Raw genomic sequence first — 25991 nt, 5'->3', positions numbered from 1 at the left:
AATTTTCGTGTTGACAAACTGTATGAATAACGAGCCTCCGAAATGACGCGCTACAGAAGGTTTGTTATAACAAACCATATTGTATAATATCGAAGTCACAAACATCCATCCAAGTTATATGGACTTATTGTGTCTTGTTATGACGAAACTTCGCAGTATCGAACCTATTATCATTTCTGACTAATATAATAACACAAATTCTCCTCGGTAACAGTGTGTAACACAAGGAGCAAACACAGAGGGATTTCTTCCTAACGTATTCGTTTGCCCTCCCCAGCTAAAATTCGTATTTCTGTAACGGAGCACATTTCTGTTGTTTTTCTATATCAATTCTTTGTCATAATTTTAGCTGTGACCATGTTCGTTATATAAAAAGCAAATTTTGCACTGTAGACTTTATATAACAAGTATAGGACCTGAATATTTACTTCATGATAACGAAATTTTGATAAATATATTCGTTCTCAAGGATGGACTACGTCACTGAGATTACACGTACGTTTGTACGTTCATTTACGAGAGATGGAAAAATTGTTTTCTTTGATTCCTCAGTATGAGAAGATAAACAAGCTTATATAATTGAGAATCGGTATTGTCTATTCAGGATTTTGCAGAGGAGTTTGTTCTCGACATGAAATTGCTGTTTTTTGGGAGTAGAATGCGTTTCCAACTCAAGAGAGCTGCATTGTTCAATATCTTGTTTGTTCCGAACGTCCGTGAGCTACATGCGAACCTCCGTGATGAAAACTATGCTATGTTTGTTGGGTTATAGAGACTGCCCAGATGAGATACATCTTAAAAAGGTATATTACTACTTGGGAGTGACGATTAAAGTATGGGATAGTGAAATAAGAGGTGAAAATATTGAGTTTCTGTGAAATGCGCATAAACTTAAGAAAGTGTTTATCGGAAGAGCAATATTTCCACAGAAATGACGAATTTAGTTAAATCATCAGTTGTCTACCATTACGTACAGGTTAAGAGTACAAGCTTAATATTCTGCAATCACGTACACATGTCCCTTAAGTTATTTCGTTAGGATTTTGAACTGAATCAGATCTTTGGAAACTATGTTAAATGGTATTCAAATGTATGTGCAGTACTATTCCTCACGGACGCTCGCTGCTCTGGACATGGTAAACTTCAGCGGTGAATAAAAACTTGTTCCTCTGGGAAAATCCTAGTATAATTGGGTTCATATTAAAGCTTGAGTTATACTCTTTCAGGTAAGATGAATGATTTGGAGAATTTCCTACTTTTTAAATTTTGCCTTGTTTTGGCTCAATTGTACATCGTTCAAAATTCTGACCCATATATATATATATAATTATATATATATATATATATATATATATATATATATATATATTTATATATACACATATTATACACACAATGCCAATGATTATGATTGTATTTACCAAGGCCCAACAATTGCTCACTGTAAGTCCATGAACTAATGCTCTCAGGAATCAAATCATGAAAGAAAAGAAAAAACGCCTATAACTTCACATTGTCATTTTGGATTCGATCGAGACATATAGTGTACATCATGAGGGTTGATAACAACGATGAGAGTTGTTCTTCCTCTAAACTGCATAAGAATCACTTTCATCCGGAAATATAGAAAGGTAAGCTACCAGTAATCGAATTTAACTTATATTTATAGAATAAAGGCTAAATCGCCCTCTACGACAAAGAGTCTTAAGATGATCACATAGAAGTCACATGTCAACAAGCAAAGATCAAACCAAGGCGCTTCTACTGATAATGCGAACTCAAAGGTGCACACGCTGTCCTCTTGACTATCCTCAGGAACACAAGGCTTCACCACTGAGCCTCTTGCGCAACTCAGTCAACAAAGTCGTCTGTTCACCCGCCTCCTCACTGCTGGTTTCTATTCATAGGCAGGTGAGCTAGTTCTAAAGACAACGACATACTGTATTGTGCAGGTGTTACGCGACGAATGTAGCAATCGATAATAGCCGTCTCAAAACAGCACGACTTTGCCAGGCGAACAAATATAATCGCAATCAGAGATCGAGCAGGAGATCGTTTCCTTCATGACTTGGCCTTCAGGGTGGAAGCAATGAGGGTACCAAAGCTAGTGGACCCCTTGACGTACTGATAGCAAGAGGTAAGGAACTTCTTTCCTGTCGTCTTAGAAAATAGGTGTTGAACTGTAGTTATCTATGTCAGAGACTCTGCTCTGTCCTATCAGTTTTGCGCAAAATATGATCACAGGTTATCGTTTCCACTTCTGACTGTTTGTTTTATTGTGTCACATGAAAGATAATATGCGATAAAACATCTGCATGGGGCTGGCTGTCAAACCCTATAGACCTTTGCGCACCTGCTAGAAAAGCGATGTTCGATGTATAATTTGTACCCAGCTTGATAAGAATATAGGCCTACTTAATAGTACATAATTATGCACGTATAGTAGTGCTACTGACAATGATATGTGTATGTGATCCGTATGTTGTCAGTGGATGTCCTAGAATGAAGCTTCAGTGAGTACTAGTAAACATTATATATTTCTTGGTTATGAATTGCCAAAGAGATTCACTAAAAACCTAGCCCAACCTCACTCCGCAGCCATCCCACACGAACGTGCATTATCTGCGCAGTTTGTCAATAGTCGACTGATCTCAGGTAAAAATATTTCCTTGTTTACCTTCCACTGGTATTTACCTTCCACCAGGGTCTCGCTGTGCAGCTTGAGATTGCGATCAGTCAGTTAAAGCGAATAAATGGACTTATAAATCCTTATCTGCTATATTTCGGGAGGAGGGTACGCCTATACGTCTTATAGATGACAGCAGGTCTTGTCCGTAAAGGCGTTACTCAATATGAACCACAAAACCTTGTCAATATCTCCATGATAGGTTGAACATTCATTTGATTATCTATTAAACATCAGCATTTGACTAGACTCGTACACTGTATTATACCCGTTCTGTGCGGACGTTATAAGGGCGGATTACCCCCCCCCCCCTTGCGTGAAGTAAGCACGTGTACGCCACCAACTGCACAACCAGAGATAAATCTGTAATTAAGCAGCCAAGCGTCGACCGAAACCTGGTGAAGTAGAATGGATGAAGTTTTAGGGATTCATAGAATCCATCCTGCGATCCAATAGCTGACAGCCTTCTTTCTTGTCTGAAGCTTCGTGTCCTCTCATTTCCATCCTTGAAAACAACTCATCCGATCTTAGTCCTAGCGATGAGAATTAAGGAACGTCCATTCCTCTCTTTCGCCTAGCTGTAATACAATATACCTCCTTTCGGTCTCACTTGTAATCTATATCTCTTTCGAATACCTTGTAAATGGTACCTGTGCCGCAAGTATTTGGTATGTACATCATGCACGACAGTCTCATACTCTGGTGTTTTTGTTTTCCTTCTTCTTGTTCTTCTTCTTCTTCTTTTATTTCAACACTGGTGTTCTAATGAAGGCAGATCGTTGCAAACTCGTCAGTGCATTTGTGTGTGTGTGTGTGTGTGTGTGTGTGTGTATGTGTTTGTACAATCTCATGGAAACAGCATGGCTGTATAGCTCGTAATACTCTGCCAACGTTCATTTACCCTCCCCCCCCCCCAAAAAAAAAAAAAAAATCAGTATTGCCGGCTGAAAATGGGTCTTCTCTGCTTAAATCGTTCTAATTACAAAGTATCCCGGTATTGCACAAGTTTTTGCAATTTGGTTTTTAATGGAGTCGACTTGCTGCCGCTGTTGTTGTTGTTGTTGTTGTTGTTGTTGTTTGTTGTTGTTGTTGTTGCTGTCGTCGTCGTAGTTGTTTGTGCTTGTTACTATGTGTCCACCATATACACAGATTAGACATGTAAAGACATGTAAAGTTGAAGAGTACGACTGATATTCCTTATCTAAAACTTATGACAATGATGATGGTTATGATTGCACAAATAAAAACAGTGATTTATAGATTTTACCCTCCTCGTGTGCTTCACTAGCATTGCATTATCAATGCAAACAATGTACATCTCATTAAAGGAAACCAAAACCCAAAGAGTGATAGGAAGCAGCAAACTTAATAGAACACATCAATGAAAGTTTGAGGAAATCGGACAATCGATGCAAAAGTTATGAATTTTTAAAGTTTTGACTACTAGAGTTCATGACGTCATGTGTGGACAACAATATGAAGAAAATATAAAGAGAATTCCGTGAAAAAAAAAAATCATTTTCATGAAGATTATGCACGCCATCAACTTGATCCTGACATTATGTTAACGGTAGTAATTACCCCCCCCCCCCCATTAGTCAAGTGCTCTTTCATTACGTTAGAAAAGTGAAAGTATTTTCAATTTTCTTCATATTTTCTTTATATTGTTGTCCACACATTATGTCATAAACTCAAGTAGTCTCCTGATTCAGTGGTTCCAACATCAAAACTGAAAAATCATAACTTTGACATCGATTGTCCGATTTTCCTCAAACTTTCACAGATGTGTTCTACTGATGTTGCTGCTTTCACTCAATCCTCATTTCTCTTTGTTGTTGTTTTTGTTGTTTTGGTTTCCTTTAAGAAACAGGATGTAATGACAAACAGTGAACAAAAGGACTTAAAGTGTTTCCTGATCAACAGATTGCGCGGTAGAGCTTGGAGTTACAGTGTAAAGTGCGCAGGTGCCACCCCCTCAAAAAAAAAACAAAAAAAAAACAGCTAAACATTGGTGAGAACTAGTTTGATGTTGATTAAGTTTTGTTAATGTGACTGACGATCTCTTCGATATTTTGATATATCTAAATTCATATGGGGGCAGATTGGCAGCTGATTTAAAACGAACAAGGTAATTGCAAGGCTTGCACTCAGGTGTATACTGTAAGCCAGAGATTATGATTCAGGGAAAGGGTTATGTGTTTTCTGCCTAAATCTCCGAGTACTATCAATTGGTAGGACGTTCTGAACTTTCTATGGTAAACCTTTGCAACATTTCAAGACGTTACGTAGAGAATAGATTGCTGATTGCAGGAGTTCACTTAGGTTGTTTTCTACAAAGTAATGACTTGTACATCCAATGTGTAGATGGAGGAGCGTCAAGGAGAATGGATGTTATAGGAGATTTAATCCTTCCAGCATACGGAACGTCATTCATATTTCGAGGTATCTTTAAAGACGAATAGGAGCTGGAATTGCAAGGGACGCAAAATGCGCACACAAGCGCATAACCAATTTTACACCATTCCTCAGGCAATAAGTATCATAACATGCACTGGACTACTTGTATGAACTACATGCTTGTGAAGTGTCCATACAACAAACTGTCAACTAGAGATGTAAGGTATACCCTTTCCAAAGTTTCTTCTTGGACTTCGACCGTCCTGTCTAAACAAGTTGAGCACCTCTTCGCTTGTGTAAATAAATCGCGTTGACTGTGTCTTTTCATTATTTATTCGTCATTTCAGACACGACATTATCAATATATTTTTTAGCCCTTACATTAAAATATTTTGACTTCATTCTCAAGCGACATAAACTTTTGGATACTTTGAGAGATAAAACGGGCCTTATTTGCTGAGGTTTGATGAATATGCCATTTGTTTGCCTAAGATTTCTAATCGGTGATAAATGTGTCACCATAAAGAACTAACAGGTTCACCACCACTATAACGTTAGCCAAAGACAGTCGTACCTTTCTTCCAATATTTGGATTCTGCTTCTGATGTCCGACCAAATAAGGGGTATAGCAATGTAGTACACAGTTTTCTGAAATAAGTGTAAACTTTATTTATTCTTTTCTTAACTACGACATTTGTAAGGTCCAGATATGTTGAAACATACTCGCTAAAGATTGTGTTGTATCTACTCGTAACACGCAGTGACGTCAAATATGCACGTAAGGCATATTATTCCACTGGCCATAAACATTCCAATATACATTTTTTGTTTTCGTTTTAAGACAGGGCAAAGGAACCGAGTTATTGTTGAGTGGTTTCCAAATACATAAAACATATTATATAGGCGTTGTATTGATTATTAGTAGCTATTTAAAGTGAATCATCTTTTTATTTCAAGTCTTACTTACAGCCAGACTGGACTGACCACGAAGCAGAGGGTATCGAGGCCTATACAGAGTCATAGGAGATTAGCACGGTCAACCCATGCCACAAAAGATCGAGCTTTCGAATTCAAGGAAAGTAAAAAATGGCGGCTGAGGGTCCAACGAACTCCACATCGTTTGACGTAGATTGCATTCCTTTCAATGTCACAGACCAAGACGACACAACGGTGCGTACAAGCAGCCATTCAGATACCTGCATTACACTTTAATCAAGACGTAATATGGTTGTCATTCATGTAATATATATATATATATATATATATATATATATATATATGAATGTATTAATGTTTGTGTGTACGTGTGTGTGTATAATGCATATCCTCATATATATATATATATATATATATGTATATATATATATATAATATGCACACATATCCAGATATGTATTATAATTATATATATTTATATATATATATATATATATATATATATATATATTTAAATTTTCTTTTGTCAAGAATATCGTTATGGCGTTTGAAATTGGGAACCCTAATAAATTTCAGAGACCAAAATGGTATGTACCTATAAAGGACAAAGATTTCTGTGGTATAGGATTTTGTAAATAAGGTATGTCGAATCATATTTATTATATCATTTAAAGGGAATGGCTAGTAACTGATCAGTGAGAATCAGTGGGAATGCTGGGGGATGATTGTCCGATTCATTTAAGAGTATAATCTATTGTTGTGTGAAAATGATTTGCTTCAGAATGGTCTCATATTCAAGCAATGTGCAGCTTGATGTTTCCAGGTTAGCATGCCTGTACAGTGACGGGGCGATTGTTAACGGCCCGTTAATTTTCGCACAACAGTAGATATATAATGTACTCTCAAAAGAATCCCATGAGGATTGGAAAAAGCATCCCCCAGCATTCCCACTGATCAGTTACTAGCCATCCCCTTTAAAGGCATAAAACGGTTTCTTTATTTTTCTTTTGCAGTGTTTGTATGCCTTCGAGATGATGATTCAAGCGATATATTGAAGTATATCAGATTAGCTTTAAGATTATCATATTTGTGTCGAAAGCGGAGAGAGAAATCTCGTTCAGACCTGAGAATAGAATTCTCATGGCATCCTACGTTAATCGGAATGATCTTTTTCTACGTTCATGTATAAGAGAGCAAATTCCAATACAAAGGTTATTACAGGTTGACTTGAATGACCACGTCGTTAAATAATGACGTTGCATACTTTTATCACAACCTTCTTAGGGTGTCTTTTGTGCTTTGATTTTTTATTCACTGTCCGGCTCTTGAAGGTCGAGACGATGCTATAGTTTTTTGACCAGGATCACTGCGATTCATATAAATTCAAAAGACCTCTTTTCATCAGTTATCTTATTTGCCAATGCATCATGAAATAAAGAAGACAGCGCTGTCAATTCTGTCTTTTCTCTCTCACACACACACACACACACCCCTACACACATAACCTAATATATACATATATATATATATATATATATATGACATAATATAGTATAGTATAATATAATAAAATATATTACGATATAGTAATTATAATATAATATTTATATTACAAGTACATGTATATAAAGAGAGAGAGAGAGATTTATCTATTTATCTATAAATAATGAATTCATTTATTTGCATGTATGTATATGTCTGTCTATAACGTTACATTATTATGTATGATAACATCTGGACAGAGTTGATCAATTCTTTTCATCCACTTTTTCAAGTGATTTCCATTAAGAAGACTAACATTCACATTATCAGCAAGGGAATTCATAAGACCAAGGTGTCCTAAAAGACAGCTTAGTGTTTACCAGTTTTCATGGCACAGTGTACGATGCCCAAATTCTAATTGATGCAGTGCTGTAATATAGGCATGGATGTGATGATTCAATTCAATTCAATTTCAATTAAGTTGTTTTCGCTTTAAAACAAGTCTACAAAGTGTACGACGTAATGATACAATGACATAATAACGTAATCTAGCACCTTGCACCTCTATTCTCACACCGTACTTCTTCAGGTTTTTGCTATCAGCGTTGCCTTCGGCGTAATTGGCCTCGTGGGTTCATTTGCTGTCATTCTGCACGCCATTTCACGACAGCTATGCTACACGGCAGAGGTGAGTATTCCGCATTCCGATGTGTATAATGATTATGACTTGCCAATAGGAGGACGGGATGTCCAGAGGAGCCGATTACTGGCACGCCCTCTGGCATCGGGTTACCGAGAGATGCCGAAAGGTGTTCGGAAAGAACCGAGGTGTACCGACAAAGACAATCAGAGTCGCTCGATAAAGTAAACACAAACAATATGATAATGTTGTTGTTGTTGTTATTGTTGTTGTTGTTGTATCATAATGTTCATAATGCTGTATTTTGAGTCAATGTCCTTTCTGGATTAATGCGCTTAGAAACGTCAGTATCAGGCGCTATGTAAGTGTTATTTATTATCATTCTTTATTACTATAAAAATACTGCATAACTTATAATTTTACACGAAAACATCCCCGAAATGGATGAGGGCAGTACGTTAAAGACTTGATAATTTGTATTAAAACTCTCTTTGTAATAAATGAATTAACAACATAATGGAGAAAAAGTATTCAAGATGTGTACAGAGTCTTTGTCCTTGCCTGCGTTCTTGTTTGTTTATTTCAGGAGATATAGGGATGGTAACAACTATGAAGCCTATAATAAACGTTATTTAAAGTAGTTTTAACAAACGTATTGAAAGTATTGTCACCTTGTATATTGTACAGGATCTTAATATTACAAAGAAAGAGAGTTAATTCTCGCTATCGCCAATGACGTAAAAAGTACCCGGATGTTGATTTAAGCGTCATTTACGGTGCATTATGGGATAGTCCGGTAGCAAAGTCACTTCCGTTCGTACGCGCGTGATACGTGACTAATGCTATCTACACACACAACCGACTGTATTCTACGTGTACTTCCGATTTTCTCGACTTGAATTACAGCTTTAATATGATTTGAAATTTCTCCATTCTTAAAGGACAAGTTCACCTTCATAAACATAAGGATTGAGAGAATGTAGCAATATTAGTAGAACACATCATTGAAAGTTTGAGGAAAATCAGACAATCCGTTCAAAAGTTATGAATTTTTGAAGTTTTTGTGCAGTAACCACTGGATGAGAAGACTACTCCAGTGTATGAATAACGTAGATGTCACATGCGTACAACAATATAAGGAAAATATAAAGAGAATTTCACAAAATGCCATCTTTTGAAAAAAGTACACATTCCCCTGACTCGCTACCGACAAATGTTATGGGTAATATTATTCCCCCTGCCTTTAGAAAGAGGCAAGTCAAGAGCTCTTTTATTATACGAAAAAAGTGAAAATATGTTGAATTTTCTTTTACATTTTCTTTATAGGCCTACTGTTGTACGCATATGACTCACAAGCTGTAGTAGTCTCCTCATCCAGCGGTTCCAACACAAAAATTTTAAAAATTCATAACTTTTACATCGATTGTCCAATTTTCCTCAAACTTTCACTGATGTGTTCTACTAATATTGTTGCATTTTCTGTTAATACGACTATTGGTTGTTGCTGCGAAGCTGCCATGTGTTGTTCGCACGACAATAAATGAAAAAAATCTGCAGAAATAGGACCCTTACTGGCATGCGAGACGTAACGTGGCTGCGTGGGTGAAGTTTGCGGGTGACTCCACAGTGCAGTACGTGGACGCGCGACTTACTAGTAGTGGTAGTAGCACTAGTAGGTATTATAAAATGGGTTCCCTAATGTAGCCAATAGAAAGCGCTGAAATGAGTCATATGTGCTTCCTTTATTCTAGTCCCATTGCACTGCGTGTTAAATCCTATTGCCGATCGTCTGTGCGCGCGGCGGCTCCTTTGAATTGCATGCATACGCGCTGTCAATCCTGTAAGCAACTTCTAGTTCGGGCTGCCGGCCGGCCGGCCTTTCTTCCCTTGTTCATAACATGTGTGGCGTACGTATACTCTTATATAAAATAGCATACATACTTATGATACAGGCCGGCAGTGCATGACAAAAATTATAGTGCACGCAAAATATAACGATTGCCAACGATAAACCACTATCGATTTGATATCGGTTTTTGCTCCCTCATTTTAATCATCGAGTACTGAATCCCGCACCTTATCGACTTTTATTCCAGAAGGTTCCAGACTAACTCGGTCTCGGGAAAAATTCGACCCTACTTCAGACAATTTACACGCAGTTCGTGATCGCCACATTCTACTGGCCACTGCATAATACCAAATGAGGCCTAACTGAATGGACAGGAAAGTGCGTGCTAACGTAATCCTGTACAAAACCAAAATGACAGCGCGCGGTCCTCAGTTGCTGAGACGCGCGATCTTTGGAGTTTTTGTTGTTGTTTATCAAGCGCCTTTGATTGTTTTAGAGGTGCTTGATAGGCGCACACTAATTTTGCATGCGCGCAAAAGAGGTTTTTGATGCGCGCGTTGTAACAACTCGGACCATTACTGCGAGTAGCCAGAACACGAAGCGCTAGTTTATACAGGCCGCTCCCATAGGACAACACGGTACAATCAGAGGGACAACCACTACAACTCATCCCGCCGTCAAAGCGAAGCCGAGTTATCCCCGAGTCCGAGTTTAGCCTGACCCCGTTCGGGTAAGTCCTGAGATTGAACCTTTTTGGTTAGTATTTCGCATTTTCGTCGTTACCCATCGAATATCTTGTTATAACATCGTTATCCTGCACATTTCCTAAGCATACGTTCACATTTGGGAGCGAAATTTGACAACTTTTGCAGGCGTACCAGAACTTTGTTTGGGCTTTAAGTGTAACTGCGACAGCCGCCACACGCAGTGTGGCGGCTGCGCCGTGCTCCCATTCAAGATCTTCATGTTGAACAAACGGGTGCCTTTGCGGCGCTATATTTCCTTAATTTTTCAACAGAAACTACTAGGAATACTTACATGGGTCGATGAAACCTAAATGACTATCATCGGCGACTGTTTGATGCATTTCATTGCTTGTGATGCACAAAATGATGTCTTATAAGCAGCTCACCGATGTTCACAGAATTCACAATCACTTGCACAAGCGCACGGAATACTTGAACTGTATTGCTAGCCTTTTGTCAAGGCCCTCTCGCTGTAACGGAAGAGCGAACGGACGAGCGAAGCTAGTCCATCCGAGCGCACAGCGCTACCCCACTCGGCTGGGCTCTCCACACCATACAGCGAGAGGGCCTTGACAAAAGGCTACGTATTACTTGCTACAGACGTAAATATACATAAATGAATGATACACGCCAAAAAAATAAAATAACAACAACATGCTGCTGGAATTTTTTTCCGTACCCTTAATACGCCGAAGAAATGTGTCCCAGTAATGCTGCTTGAATCGCTTACAAAATAATAATAATAATGATAATAATGTCTTGATCATGCACATCAATTAGGGGGGCATTTCATGAAGCGATTTGGTCGGATATTTTTCTGATAAACTGTTACAAGCTACTGAAATCCTTGTATCTGATTGGCTGAGAGCGAATTTGTCCGACAACTTTGTCAGACAAAATGCTTCATGAAATGCCCCCTAGGTCTTCACACTTGAGTTCATGAATATTCATTTACAATGTTACTAGTATTATGTACATCGACGATGCGGCCGATGGGGGGAAAAAAAACAAGGAAAAACTGAAACCCCACCTCTTCCTCTATCTCACTGAAGATGGCATCCATGATGCTGTGATTCAAATCACAATTCTATATAAACTAGACTGTTAGTAGTTGTAACTAAGCCAGCCGTGTAATTGTATACAAAATAGTACTACAGTATTGCAAACATTGAAAATGAACTGTTTGATGCATATTCATTTCACCTTTTAATTATGCACTGAGTAATTATGCATTGAGTAATTATGCATTATTCATATCCTTGAGCTTCCCTACCGATGACGTCATTGTTTACGCATGCGTAGATGCGTGCAAATGGATAGACGTTCAAAATGGCAGCAAGGCTCTCCTCACTGGGGCAGGTCGCTTACTCCTAAAAAATGTGGAAAATTTTGCAGTTTCCACATGAATTGGTGAGAACCAAGCCAATGAAGTAATCTATACTTCAATTTTGATTGTTACTGTGTTCATTATCGAAATTTAGTTATTGTTTATTTGTGAAGTCGCCGCATGTGGCAATAGGGGAGCTCACATAAGCGAAACTGCGGGGAAGCCGCCAGGACCGCGCCTGGCGGCGCGGTCTCCGGGGCTAGGTCAAGTGTTAACTGTACGTTAGCTCTGTCGCTCGTAAGTGACGTAGATCTAGTAGAAAACGTTAGGCCAGGGCCCTTGACCTAACCTATCGTAGGGCCTAAAAAACGTTAGATAACCACGTAGACCCTAGACTCTATAGTTGAATTTGGATCTTCAGGATTTTGTCTACACAGGTTCAAAGAAACTGGTATTATTGCTTGTCTAGACACGTGTAGAGTCTTAAATGATCTAGGCTTTCGTATTTTTTCAATTTATCTTGCCTGAGACTACTGGGTATGTATGCTATTTTATATAACACATAGTGCATGACGTCTTATTGCACTATAACAAGTACCAAGCACCTCCAAATTCTGAATTTGCCCTCAGGCAATTATATTCAATTCGGCCTGCGGCCTCATTGAATATAACTGGCCTTCGGGGCAAATTCAGAATTTGTCGGTGCTTATATTGTTATAGTGCATTCAGCCTCATGCACTATATATATAATATACGTACACTTTGTACAGTACAGTAGACCAAGCGTTGTGGGACCGGACGCGTACATGGAGTCACTATGAAGGGCTAATCCAACGATTTAGCAGGTTAATTCTCACGCCGTTTTCAGAGTATGTTGTCTAGTAGGCCTATATGAGGAGTCTATATCAAGTCTTTAAGGTAAAGGGTGCATATTCTATGTAAAATAAGTAAGTTTCCATGCGGGAAATTAAGTGTCCGGAAACCCAACCCCCATCATACTTATACTGTATGTGCGGGATTTCCGAGTGCGACGTGCGTAAATGTTTGGGACGAACATCTTCGGACGTCTTGACCCACAAAGGTACGTGAAAAACGCTGAAAAATGCTGTTAGTTTTCGAATTTTCGACCCATTTTATAAAACAAATGATACACAGGATTATTTCGTGGCGTTAGTGGAGGCGTATAGTGCACTCGAGGGTATTTACATCTAACGCACTCTATCCTGTGCATTATTTGTATAGAAGGAAGAAATTGCTTCGGAGACAGGATAAGTTTGAGATCACTGTTCGTTCCCGATTGTGTTCGCGACATTTCGACAGAGAACAAATAAAAAAAGAAAGATGGGTATTCCATGACGATATACTGTATATCCAGGTGGGTGAATATTTTCCAGCATATTTTCAGCGTATGCAGAGATGACTGATCTGTGATGTGCACATCGATCGCATGATCAAGCAGTACCGTTAGTGCACCAGTTTTCGACAGGACCCAGATTTCGACACCCAGCAGATAATTCTTATTAAATTTTATACTCAGTACAAACGTCTGATTTCAACAATCAACCAAGTTATCAATCACATTTCTAGTCTTATATAAACACCGTTTGTCACTTGTCATCATAATCCGACGGTAGAATATTTAGGAGAAAAGCAACACAGTGTCAGCAGAAATTTTGATGTCGGCCATTTTCAGGGGTTCACACAATATGACGCATTTTGTAAACATCGCCGTAAAATGAAATTCACCCATGCCGGTTATCTCACTTTAGTATCAGTTTGTTTGCCAAATCCTGACGTTTGATTTCATAATCGTCTTTAGTAATTTCATAACTAAATTCGTGATAAATGAGCAAACTTGTAGAAAGAGTTGGCTTTGAGAATGTGGCACCAGGGGTGGTATTCTGAGGTCGTAATTAAGTCTGTAATTAACTTCGTGATTAAGTCGTGAAGTTAATAGGCCCTTAATCAAGGGCAAAATCGGTATTCTGAGGACGTAATTAAGGTATGATTAAGTCCCCTGTAATTATCTTAGGTCCCTCCCATCTAATTGTTATTCCATCCAATCAGACGCGTTGTTAGAAGCCAAAATGATGATTACACGCGCAAATATGCCCTCCATGCGCGCTCCTCCACGCCCTTTGTAACTACAACCCAAGAGCTCCATGCGCACACTCCGGTATTTGATTACAACCCCTCACCTACGCACGCGAAGATCTCAACCTCTTTGCTCACATAAAATGACAAAATTCCTCGAAGATCGGCTATATTTCTTTTTTTCTCTGAATTCTACGGATACCAAGATAACAACATTTAACCGCTCCTCGGTTAACGAAGACGGTAAGCATCGTTGTGGCAGAGAAAACACGATGTATTGCGTGATATCGGAGTAGTTAATGACACTCTTTGGTTTCATTAAGTTTTCCATTAACTTTCATACTTAATTACACCCTCAGAATACCGATTCGTAATTAACTCTGTGATTAAGTCCTCTCAGAGGTGCACGCGCATTGATACGCGCAAACGCGTAGGTCCTTCCCGCCAAAACGCTTGTTGCTATGGTAGTTAATATACCCCCTACTTAATCATGCTCTCAGAATACCAATTCCGTAATTAAGTGCTAATCAGACACTTAATTAGCTCTCAGAATACGGCCCCAGATTTCGACATTCCCATAGTAAGACACGTTATAGAGGAAACAACAAGTTCTTGCGCCGGTACTTTGCTGGTTTGCGTCCACAATGCAGTGTACGCGTACTGTACGCGCCATGTGATTTATGCGTGATGCGCGCTAGTGATTGTGTCGAAAAATCAGCGTGTATCTACAGAGAATCCGATAGTTGAAAGTTGAAAGTTGAAAGTTTATTTACTCACAACCCAAACTCTGGGTATCGGAGTCTAATGAAAAACATATAGCACATTATAATATCAATAAATAATAATTGCAAATAACTCTGAAAAGTGTACAAAACAACTATAACAAACAAAATAAGAATGAAATGCGATTGATGAAAAGAAAAAAAATGTACAGAAATATACAGTATATACACGATATATAGTGAAAAAAAAACAAAGAAAGGGAAATATGACGAGAGAGAGAGAGGAGAGAGAAAGAAGGGATATATGGAGGTGAAGAGGGAGAGTGAGAAGGACACAAGACTGGTGAATTAACAAAAGATATACGAGTGACTTTTGGTTCAGGAAAAAAAGAAACAGAAAAAAAAGAAAACACACAAAGACATATGGAAATGAATTCATACGCTAAGTGAACAAGAAGGAAGGAAATATGGACGAGAAGAAGAAGAAGTAGAGAGGGGAAGAAAAAAGGAGGAGAGAATGAAAAGACAAATAAGTTACAAATCAATTGTAAAGAAGGCACAGCCTGTAAAAAAGGCATGTAGTATTTGCAAAAAGGATAAAAAATACTAATAATCTAAACATGTGTCATTATATAATTACAAAACTTGGATAAATTGGAAAGGACTGTTTTCTTTTGACAATTAAATAATTGATCCATCTTCATAGTGTTGGGGTATTTCCAGTAATATTTTTTTAAGTATTTCTTTCGTTGTTCATTAAAGAGTCTGCACTGAAAAAGGTAGTGAAATTCATCACCAATTTTCTCTTCATTACAATGGGTACAAAATCTTTCGTTTCTTGGAATCTGATTGTATCTTCCAGAAACAATTGGCAGTTTATGATTAGCGCAACGGAATTTACATAAAATTTTTGCCTGTGAATCATTAAGGTGTCGAAAATACTTCTCAAAATGAAGATCCTGCTTAAAAATTCGATGATTTAAACATTGAGAATTTTTGTCTACATTACTATGCCACTCTTGTTTATAAATATCATTTAATCTGGTACTAACTAAACTTTTGAAGCCAGCTAAAGTGAGATGTGCTGCTTGGCTGTTCCAAATTGCAGTTAGACCTAAGTTGTTAAATATTTCTTTTATCCTAATTACCCATGTCATCGAATTTTCTTGCCTCGCCGATAAAACATATTAAAAATTATACAAAATATGCGCTATCTTTGACATATTAGGAAAACCTACTGTTAACAAGTTTAAACCAAAACATTAACATCCGAAGGGTCACTGTTTTTTGTAATCTATCTTTACCTATTTCTCCGTAAACCATACAATTCGGAGTTCGCTTATGTAAACCAAGAAGTTCCTTACAATATCTACAAAAGAAAATTTCAATTTGGGCGAGGTCTTCAAAACCCCAAATTTCACTGCCGTAGATAGACCTAGCATTTGCAAGCGCGTAATCAAACAGTGCGCTAACGGGGAACCGGGTTGTTTCTTTAACAGAAAGCGCATAATCGGATTTGAATCCGATTCTCCACCTGAATGCAGGTGTGACCGGATGTCTGGAAAGTTGGCTGGTGCATTGTGGGCCTGGGTCAAGGTCAAGCATCTACTGATGATGCGGATGCGATCACCGATTGAACGAAACTGAGCAACTTAACTGAGCACAGGGCCTGCCTAGCTAGCCTAGCCCTGGGCCGGCCGGCCCAGCCTAGTGTGGGTACAAGTTTAACCACGACCGGCTGCTGGACGAATTTGTTTTCATCTAACTTAACGTTAGGGCTCCTACTCTAACGTTAGTTCCAACGTTTATATGGATAAGAAACTACTAGTAGTTTTGTTTTCTACCAATTCTTTGGTTCGTCAATTTTTCACGGATCTTAAGGTTGGATTTTTATAACTGGATTATCACATGTGACGAGACAACAGCAGTTCACAGAGACACAGCTTCTGTCGCGTCTGAGTTCTGTAAGTTCTATCATCAATTCTAACTATTTAGTTTCTACAATTCTAGAGTAGAAGTAGAACCTCCTACTCAACTGTTGGGCTAGGCCCAACGTTAGGCATATTTCTAGTCTAACATTTAACGCTAACAAGTTAAGATAAAAAATGATTAGATTAGGGCCTAGAAGTTACACGTTTTTATAGGCGTAAAGAGTCGTTGGGCCTACTGCGACTGGATACTATCTTACTACTGTTAGCTGTTAGTGTTAGTGTTAGACACCCTCTACTACAAAAAGTTAGCTCTAATGTTAGACTATTCATGTTAGTGATTTCCACATTTCTAGTTGTCATTAGGCCTAACGTTAGATTCTAACGTTGGGCCTAACAGTTACGGCATTATCGTGATATAGTCCCCACCTAGATCCCCACCACAGTGCACGTGCACCTGTGCGTTTAGGGTTAGGGATAGGGTTAGGACTTAGGTAGGGTTTTATTTAGTACGGACACGAAGCGGTGGGGACTATATCACGATTATGCCACAGTTACTTTTACTAACGTTTCTAAAGGGGCCCTGAAATCCAATTTTATTTGAAAACATCACTTTGGGGAATATAAGGATGGTTCTAAGAAACATTCCATATTATAGGCTCTATTTTGATTAGATCCATGTCTATATTGATTAGAAATGGCTTAAAGTCAATCTAGAACTAGTTTGGAAGGTGTTTTTTTTTTTTTTATAGTTTTGTTAAATATTTCAGTAGACGTACTTTACTACTGCATTACATACCGGGTACTATCTTTACCAATGACTGACAGATGAGGAATAATATTGATTAGAAATGTCTTAAAGTAGATCTAACGTTAGAACTTGTAACGTGTTACTGTTAGTTTGGAAGGTGTTTTCTTCTTTTTTTTTTTGTGGGCGTTCTCAAGTAGAGTCTAACGTTAATCTGGAGAATAAAAAGAAAAAGTCGTTAAAAATAAATAGAATGTTTCTAACGTTAGAATAGATATCCGTTTCACCACAAAAGTGGTATTGAGAACTTGAGGGTATTTTAAATCAACACAAATCAACATGCATTTGAATTTCAGGGCCCCTTTAAATTAGGCCCTAGACCTAGAGAACCACTCTAACTTAACAAGTTAAAACGTTCAGCATAGTCTAGTCTATTAACTGTAAGAGTCTTAAACACAAACGGCCTAACGTTTGATACAACTAAAAGGATCGACTGTGTGTCATTGGATTTATAAGTAACGTTAGAACAAAGGCCTATTAAACGTGAGGGCTATACAATACGTTGACTGTTTATGTTAACTGTGCTAACTGTTAGACCTCTTTCTTAGGGCAGGTAGGATTTAATTCGGGTAGAAACTCGGGTTTATGGAACATTAAAGAACTGCTAGTTATATTCCAAGTCAACGTTAGATTTTAGAACAGAAGTAGCTGTTGTTAGGATGCCTAACAAAACAGTTATTTGACTTAACGGCTAACGTTAGATAGCGTTGATTCTAACGTACGGTAAAGTTTGTTAGGTAGGCACCTTCCCTCTAAATCTAACGTTAACTAGGTCTAGACATATTCTAACGTTACACCCCAAGTGGACTCACTTTTTCCACTTTTGGATTGACAAAATGTGCTTCAATTATGTTTTGATACTCAGTAGGCCTAAATGAATGTTTGAATTTCCTTTCATTTTCGGACTAACGAAACGTCGTATTTTTATAGGCCCTACCAAGATCCATATTTCTATTTGATTCTTTGTCGGATTAACAAACTAGACCCTAGTAACGAACCTTTAGAATAACGACAAAAAGTTCGTAAAACAAACCCTTTTAGTTTGCTAATGCTAGACTTTAGACTTAGAGTTTGTCTTTTCCGAACTAAAAAGTATTAGACCTCTAGGCCTAGAGAATATCTATTTTTGATAGACCCCTACTAGATTCTATGTGCATCTCACACGTATTGTTAGCGCTAGTTAGTATAGTATTGTCAATTAGAATGTAACAAATTAGTCGTACTCGTAGATCTATAGGTTCTAGCTTAACGCTAGTAGCTCGAATCTAACGTTAAAAAGTATTAGGGGGCCTAGGCCTAACTAGACCAGTCTATATGAGAACGGTTACTACAATACTAATCTAGTTGCCTTGGTTTTAAAATTACAGCGCAACTGTGTAAAAATAACACCCCTGCCCCTGTTCGTGTGTCTTTTCTTTATGTTAAAATTCAGAGTATTTTCTTTACAAGTTTGTCAAATCTGAGGCAAATTGTGACTAGTAACGTTAGAACCTGATACTCGGACGTTTTGGAGACACACAACTATTCAACGTTAGATAAAATAGCTGCAACATGCATGCACATGAAAGTCATGGCCACATTACCGTACACGTGTATGTCAAACTGGTGATTGTCTTCCGGGTCAGTATCAGATTATTGAACCTGGCGTGTTTCTACAGCGCGCTGACACTGGAAACTGCAGCGGAAAGAACTACCTCATTAGACGGTTAAGTTAAGCGGAATCGGTATCGGAATCTGCATCGGAAAGAAACCGTTACTGGTGTGTTTCTACAGCCCCCTCTATCGGATACAATCCGATAGACCCGGAATTTGGGGTTCTGTAGAAACACGCTGAATGATGGTGGGTGTCGAAATCTGATGCCAGCGACGGCGTGACGGAAATCGCTAAGATTGAACACGAGCGCATTCAAATTGGAATTCGTTCAAGGCATATTATTATTGGCCTTTGTAGCTCAACTTCATATCGAAATTCCGAGGTAAAACGGTGCAGTATTGATGGTAAGCAAGGAAATGTGCTAAAGTGTCGAAAACCGGTACCCTTACTGTACGCTGTACCGGTATGTGTTAGCTTATGCGCTGCGTGCGCATGGTGCATGCTAATGCAAGGCCGGCCGCCGGAGGGGACTACAGTGTACGAGTATGACAGGCCTGGCCACTCGCTGGCTCGGGCGGTTAGGGGCCTACTCAAAGAGATTATGTATTATAAAATGGGTTCAAGAATGTAGCCAATTGGAAGCGCTGAAATGAGTCACGTGTGCGTGCATTATTTTCTTCAGGTAAGCACTAAGAAGAGTCTCTCTTCCACCTCCCTGGCCTGACGTACGTCACAATGTTTTACACTAGCAGTGCGCACTCAATCAGTTGTTACAAGTGCGTCACGCGCTACTATACGCGCTGTCAATCCTGTAAACAACTTCTAGTTCGGGCCGCGGGCTGCCACAACAGCCGGCGGCCTTTCTTGTGCATAACAGTACGTGGCGTACGTATACGTGGCGTACGTATAAGCCTTTTCGCAGTTGTAACTGCGCATGCGCGAGAAAATCGGGTTTGGAGATAAATTAACCAAACAGTCAATGCGTGCGCGGCTCGGGCCGGGCGATCGAATCGACAGGTGATTCGTGAATGCATTGTGGATGTTGGCGGACCAACGAACGGTAATTTTTGCCGACATTCTGTGAATCTTGACTCTAGGCCTTTGATAATCTGTTTATCTATATATTCCTATATTAATGAATCATGTATTTTTTTTTTTTTATTTTTTTTTTTTTTTTTGCGTTGTGAGATTTTAGACGATCTTCAATCATAGTCAGTTTTAGACTAGGTCCAGGCTAACTGCGACAGCCGTCGCACGAAGCGGCGCGGTCCCCGGGGCTAGGTCCAGGCTAGGACAGGTAGGCCGGATAACGTGGCTTTCAGACAAAACATCACATATTAAAGATAATGGATGGGACTGTTAGTGTTGTTAAGAATGAGGTTCTAACTTCTATAAATGGCATAGATTTCTAGGCCTAATGTTGAATATGTTTTCAGGTGCAATATTTATTCATGGTTACGTACAGGCCAGGAACTGATGTTTGAGATTGCATTAATTGGATTTTTGACAAAAATACTCTTATGTTTGAATTCTGAATTCTGTCGATTTGATTGTTATGTAGACTGTTAGGTCTAGAGCACTCATAGAGCACTTACTATACCCAGTAATGGTAAATGACACCACCTTTTCTTCATGAATATTTGCTTCAAATATTTACTCTTTTAAATTACTTTTTGCAAATTCAAATTCATTGTTAGTTTACATCAATATCAAACATCCAGAAAGTGCTGAAAACATAAGCTAACAGTAACATCCAAATGTTAAAAGAAAAAAAAATTATACCTACTTTAATTCCATAGTCACCAAAATGATCCCGTACGGTTTTGGGACTTTTGTACACGAGTGTGCACTCAAACAAATGCCACTGTATTTTACGTTCGTGCCCGTATAAGGTCATATTACTTGTAATTTGACCTTGTACTTGTAGAAGTGGTCTAGAGAAGACTATAGATCTACGTGTAAACTCAGCCTATAGTATGAGTATGACATGTTATTGTAAAACCTTAATTAAATGGGAGTCTTTGGATGAGAGAGCACATTTTTTTGTCACTGTGAGAAAGATGTTGAAGGTGTGAGTGTAAAGTTGTTATGTTTAATATTGTGTACGGTGTGCGTGTATGTCTTAGCATCTTGTTTACATTTGTGGAGAGTGAGTCATCAGATCTATGTCTAGCGTCAGAGCATGAAAGAGGCTTGCAAGTAATATTGCATAACCATGCACAGTGCCTGATTCCCCCATTCTGCGGGGAGCAGTCGATTTGGTTCACAATTCCAATTGTTCTAACTTCTCCGCAGGATGGTGGTGGTGGATTTGACAAGCACCGGCATGGTACTGTGCACTGTTTCTTTATGCAACCTACTTTTTGGTCTTTGCTTCCTTCATTTTTTTTTTAATTGACAGAACCCTTTCCGGTGTAACTATCGAAAATCCTTACATGTTGGTCTATATTGCTATATATTTTTTTGTGTATCGTTATATTTCTTTCATGTTCAATGCCCAACTAGCTATGCATTAATTCAGTTGGGCCTAGAAGATGATTAATTATGCCTACTTTTGTGTGTTGGGCAGTAGAGCCAGCACATTTTAGTTTTTACACATAAAGATGGTTTGGATAGATAGTATCGTAAATTATTTTGTTTCCTTTTCTTCCACTTCAGCTCGAATCACCATGAAGCTGTGTGCAGTTGTCGGCTGTAGCAATGGATCTTATCAGCTGGATAAGTGGAAGCAGGGAAAATGCTCCAAGCATCAAACTTTCAATGGACTAGGGTGTTGTGATTGTGATCCTCCATTTCATCTCTTCCCATTTCCCACTGAGAAGCAAGATCAAGATGGCAGAAGGCGATGGAATAAGCTTATGAACCAAAAGGATCAATCAACTGGTAAAAACTGGATAAACAAACCTCATGATAGAGTGTGTTCGAAACATTTCCCGGATGGGAAACCAACCTTGGCGCATCCTGATCCTGTACTTCATCTTGGATACAAACTTTCACCGCAAATAGCACCAAAGCGTGCACCACCAAGAGATCGTGAAGAGCCAACCAAATCTAGGAAAAGAGTTTGCCGTACTCCCACTACATCTTCAACACCAAGTCCATCTATTGGCATGGCTGCTTCAGTGAAGGTTGAAGAGGATCACAGGTACACTTACAAGTGTGATTGCAAGCCTAGTTGTGATTGTGTAGGCTGCATCCAAAAACAGGCAAAAATTATTTCTCTTGAACACAGAGTCAAGGAGTTACAACACAAATTAATTTCAAGACAAACTGAAAACAAAGGACCAAAGAGCTGCAGAAAGAAACTTATATGTGCAGAGAACATAAGTACTGACAAAGATGTTAACCATTGTACAGGTATCAGCTCCAAACAAGCATTTGAGGACATGTACAAATTTGTAGAGCCTCATGCAAAGACAATGAGCTACTGGAAGAGTGCTAAATGTAGCAGGAAAGGCCGTCCATTCAAGGGTACCCCAAAGAAATCTGGTCCAAGGAGAAAATTGCAACTCAAGGATGAATTTCTACTTGTTCTGATGCGTCTTCGATTAGACTTGACTGTCCAGTTTCTAGCATTGCTGTTTGGAATTGTATCCAGCACATGCTCCCAGATAATTACAACTTGGTTAAGGTTCCTTGCAATGACCCTAAAACCTCTGATTGTGTGGCCAAACAGATCATCCATCTCTCTTAATATGCCCATACAATTTAGGAAGCACTGCCGGAACATTAGATCCATAATTGACTGCACGGAAATATTCATTGAGAGGCCACGATCACTTGACCTGCAGGCATCAACTTGGTCAGATTATAAGAAACATAATACCATTAAAGTATTAGTTGGGATCACGCCAAATGGGCATATTTCCTTCTTGTCAAAAGCCTACGGAGGAAGAGCATCTGATGTTGCAATCTTCAGAGAAAGTGGGTTTCTAAGCCTCCTAGACCCAAATGATGTTGTAATGGCCGATAGGGGATTTCCAATACAGGAAGAATTACTCTTGCACCATGCTACGCTTGAAATACCACCAGCTGCACAAGGCAAGCGTCAGATGACAAGGAGTAAAGTGCAAAAGACAAAAGTTATTGCCAATCTTAGAATTCATGTGGAGAGAGCAATTAATCGTTTGAAAGATTTTAAAATCTTAAACAACACAATGCCTCTCACACTTGTACCCAGCGCAGATGATATATTGATTGTATGTGCAGCTCTAGTTAATCTGCAACCAGATCTTATTAAGTGATGTTCAGGTGGACTACAAACTTTTGTGGTAGTTTTATGTCATGACTATGATTCAAAATATTTTTGTGAGGTCAAATAACTGAAAAAAAATTGTAATGGAAAAGATGTACATATATATCCAAAACAGAGTAAAGTTTCAATTCTTCAAAGTGATGTCTTACTGCTTTTGTACTTAAAAAAAAAAAATTACATATACTACAAAGTATTTCTTCGAAAATATTTTCTTTCATATCCTTTTCCCCCCTCTCGTGCTTTGAAAGAGACAGCAAAACAACACAGTGGTGGATCCAGGCAGGGGACAAAGTTGATGCGCGCTCCCTCTGTAATTTTAAGCCACAAGATAGTTATGGTAAATTGCAAAAATTGAATGAAATCAAATTTTTTTATAAATGTGCTATTTTGTGGTGCTGGGTGAATAATTTTAATGCTTTGTTAAATCATTTTCAAAAGAAAATACCGAAAACTTTGGAAATATTGAATTGTTCCCATATAGGTATTGTATGTACTACATGTAGGGTCCTATAGTGATATTTTGCCATTTGTCATAATTATAAATGAAAATATGTTGTACAAAATGATTGCAAGTACTAGTAGGTTTAATTGTGTTTTGGGACAAAATCCAGCACTTTCTGTAGATCAAGTAAAAAATTTTTGAATTCACCAAAACATTGAATGTGTACACTAATATAGCTAAATCTAATTGTCATTTTGTGCCAATTTTATATTTGCTCTTTGTGCCCCCACTCATTCCAAATCCTGGCTTGTGTAATAGAATCAATGCTCAATCCATTCTAAATTTCATCTCACATTGTCTTAGGTGCTGTTGATGTAATGCACCTAACATTGCTTTTAGGTGCTAAATGGTTTCTAATGTGTTTATCATTTAACTTTGACCAATTGTTATACAGGGTGGCCCAGAAAAAATGGCCTAACCTATTTCCCACGGATTGTTTTTGCAATGAATGGTATCAGTGGATGAGGTAACGTCTTCTGAGAAAAATGACACCAAGATCAGAAAATTTGGTTCAGCAGTTTTCATTTAATAGTACATTGTGTGGGGCAAAGTCACGCCTTAGAATTGTTCTCTTGTCGGCTACCCCTGAACTGAAAATGGTGGAAATCCGGGCGTACCACAGCTAGAAAGAGTAATCAGATTAAGTTGATCAATTCTTACGAGTAGTCTCTAGTCAATACAATTTATCAACTGAATCAGATTACCCTAAACAACTGTGGTACGCTCAAATATCCACTATTTTCAGTTTAGGGTTAGCCGACGAGAAAATTTTTAGGGCTCGACATTACCTGACAAAATGTACTAGAAAATGAAAACTACTCAACCAAATTTGCTCATCTTGGTGTCACTTTTCTAATCAGATGTTACCTTATCCACTGATACCATTCATTGCAAAAACAATCCGTGGAAAATAGGTTAGGCCGTTTTTTTCTGGGCCGCCCTGTATAGTAAATAAAGAAGCTTTAATAGGAGTGAACTGTAATTTGTTAAACAAATTTCGGCATTACTCTCATGTGGTGAAGGTCGCATGTTCGATCTGTAATGAATATCGCAAGTCACCAAGTCACAAAAAAACTGGAAGTGGGATTCAAACCTGCCATCTACTGCATGCAGGGCAGGAACTTGCCCACCAGGCTGTTCTGGTTCAAGGCCAAGTCACAATCTTCGGCACGTGGGAGTAATGCTGAACACTTGTTTGAAAATTATTGTAATATTCAGGCGCGGTTCTACGGGGAAGAGGGGGGCTTAATTGTACATTATATGTCAGTATACAGGGAAACCCCGTTATAACGAGCTCGGATATAGCGAGATATCGCTTTCAACGAGGAGATTTTACTGGTCCCATTTTCATTTGCACATATCAAAATGGTACAAAAATGCATACGTTTATAACGAGGTACCGGTTATAACGAGGAAAAATTGGCGGTCCCTTGGACCTCGTTATAACGGGGTTTCCCTGTATAATGATTATAATCTTTGGCTCTAGGTCCGCACTTGGTAATACATGTATGTATCTTGTGATTCCATGACTACTGAGAGTCTGTACAGAAATTTATACAAATGAAACAAAATGTAATTCAGTTACATGTTCAGGTGTTTTGTTTTATTAGAAGTGAGCCAGTCTTCAATGCATTGAAGCTCAGACATTGAGGAGGTAGATCTTTTTCTGTATACAGTGTAAGTACACCCGATAAAATTTAGTAAAACACATAACCTTAATGCCCGCTGAACACTACACGATGGTCTTCAGCCATGAAGTAACATGAAATTGCATACATTTTCTGCACAGTGGGTCAATGGCCAGTCTTAAAAAATTTGACATGTCAAATCCTTAAGACTGGTCTTAAGACCGAGTCTTAAGACTGGAGACTGACAAGGTTGTGACGTCACACTTCTGGTCTTAAGACCGGTGAATCTTGGCAATAGTACGCGGTGGGCTTTAGTTACAATTTGATGAAAAACCTGATAACCTTTACCATCATTTTAAAGGTTTTAAACTTTGTTACAGGCTACTAGTCTTGTACA

At 38.5% G+C, this 25991-nt stretch overlaps 1 protein-coding gene across 1 annotated transcript in view; it reads left to right on the top strand.

Annotated features, from left to right (window-relative positions):
- The first annotated feature begins 1783 nt into the window (after positions 1 to 1783).
- LOC139737297 (uncharacterized) overlaps positions 1784 to 25991 on the top strand; it is a 41060-nt gene continuing 16852 nt past the window's right edge. The window contains exons 1-3 of the mRNA XM_071647972.1: positions 1784 to 2137; positions 6041 to 6253; positions 8091 to 8189. Of these exons, the coding sequence (XP_071504073.1) occupies positions 6170 to 6253; positions 8091 to 8189 (183 nt within the window). The 5' untranslated portion in view covers positions 1784 to 2137; positions 6041 to 6169. The remainder of the gene's footprint in view (positions 2138 to 6040; positions 6254 to 8090; positions 8190 to 25991) is intronic.

This window comes from Diadema antillarum, unplaced genomic scaffold (assembly GCF_040938485.1).
Source record: "Diadema antillarum isolate AM-2024a unplaced genomic scaffold, OU_Dant_1.0 seq00000688_RagTag, whole genome shotgun sequence".
In the NCBI taxonomy this organism is placed as follows: Eukaryota; Metazoa; Echinodermata; class Echinoidea; order Diadematoida; family Diadematidae; genus Diadema; species Diadema antillarum.
Note: the sequence above shows the minus strand (reverse complement) of the source record. Positions and strands in the feature narration are given on the sequence as shown.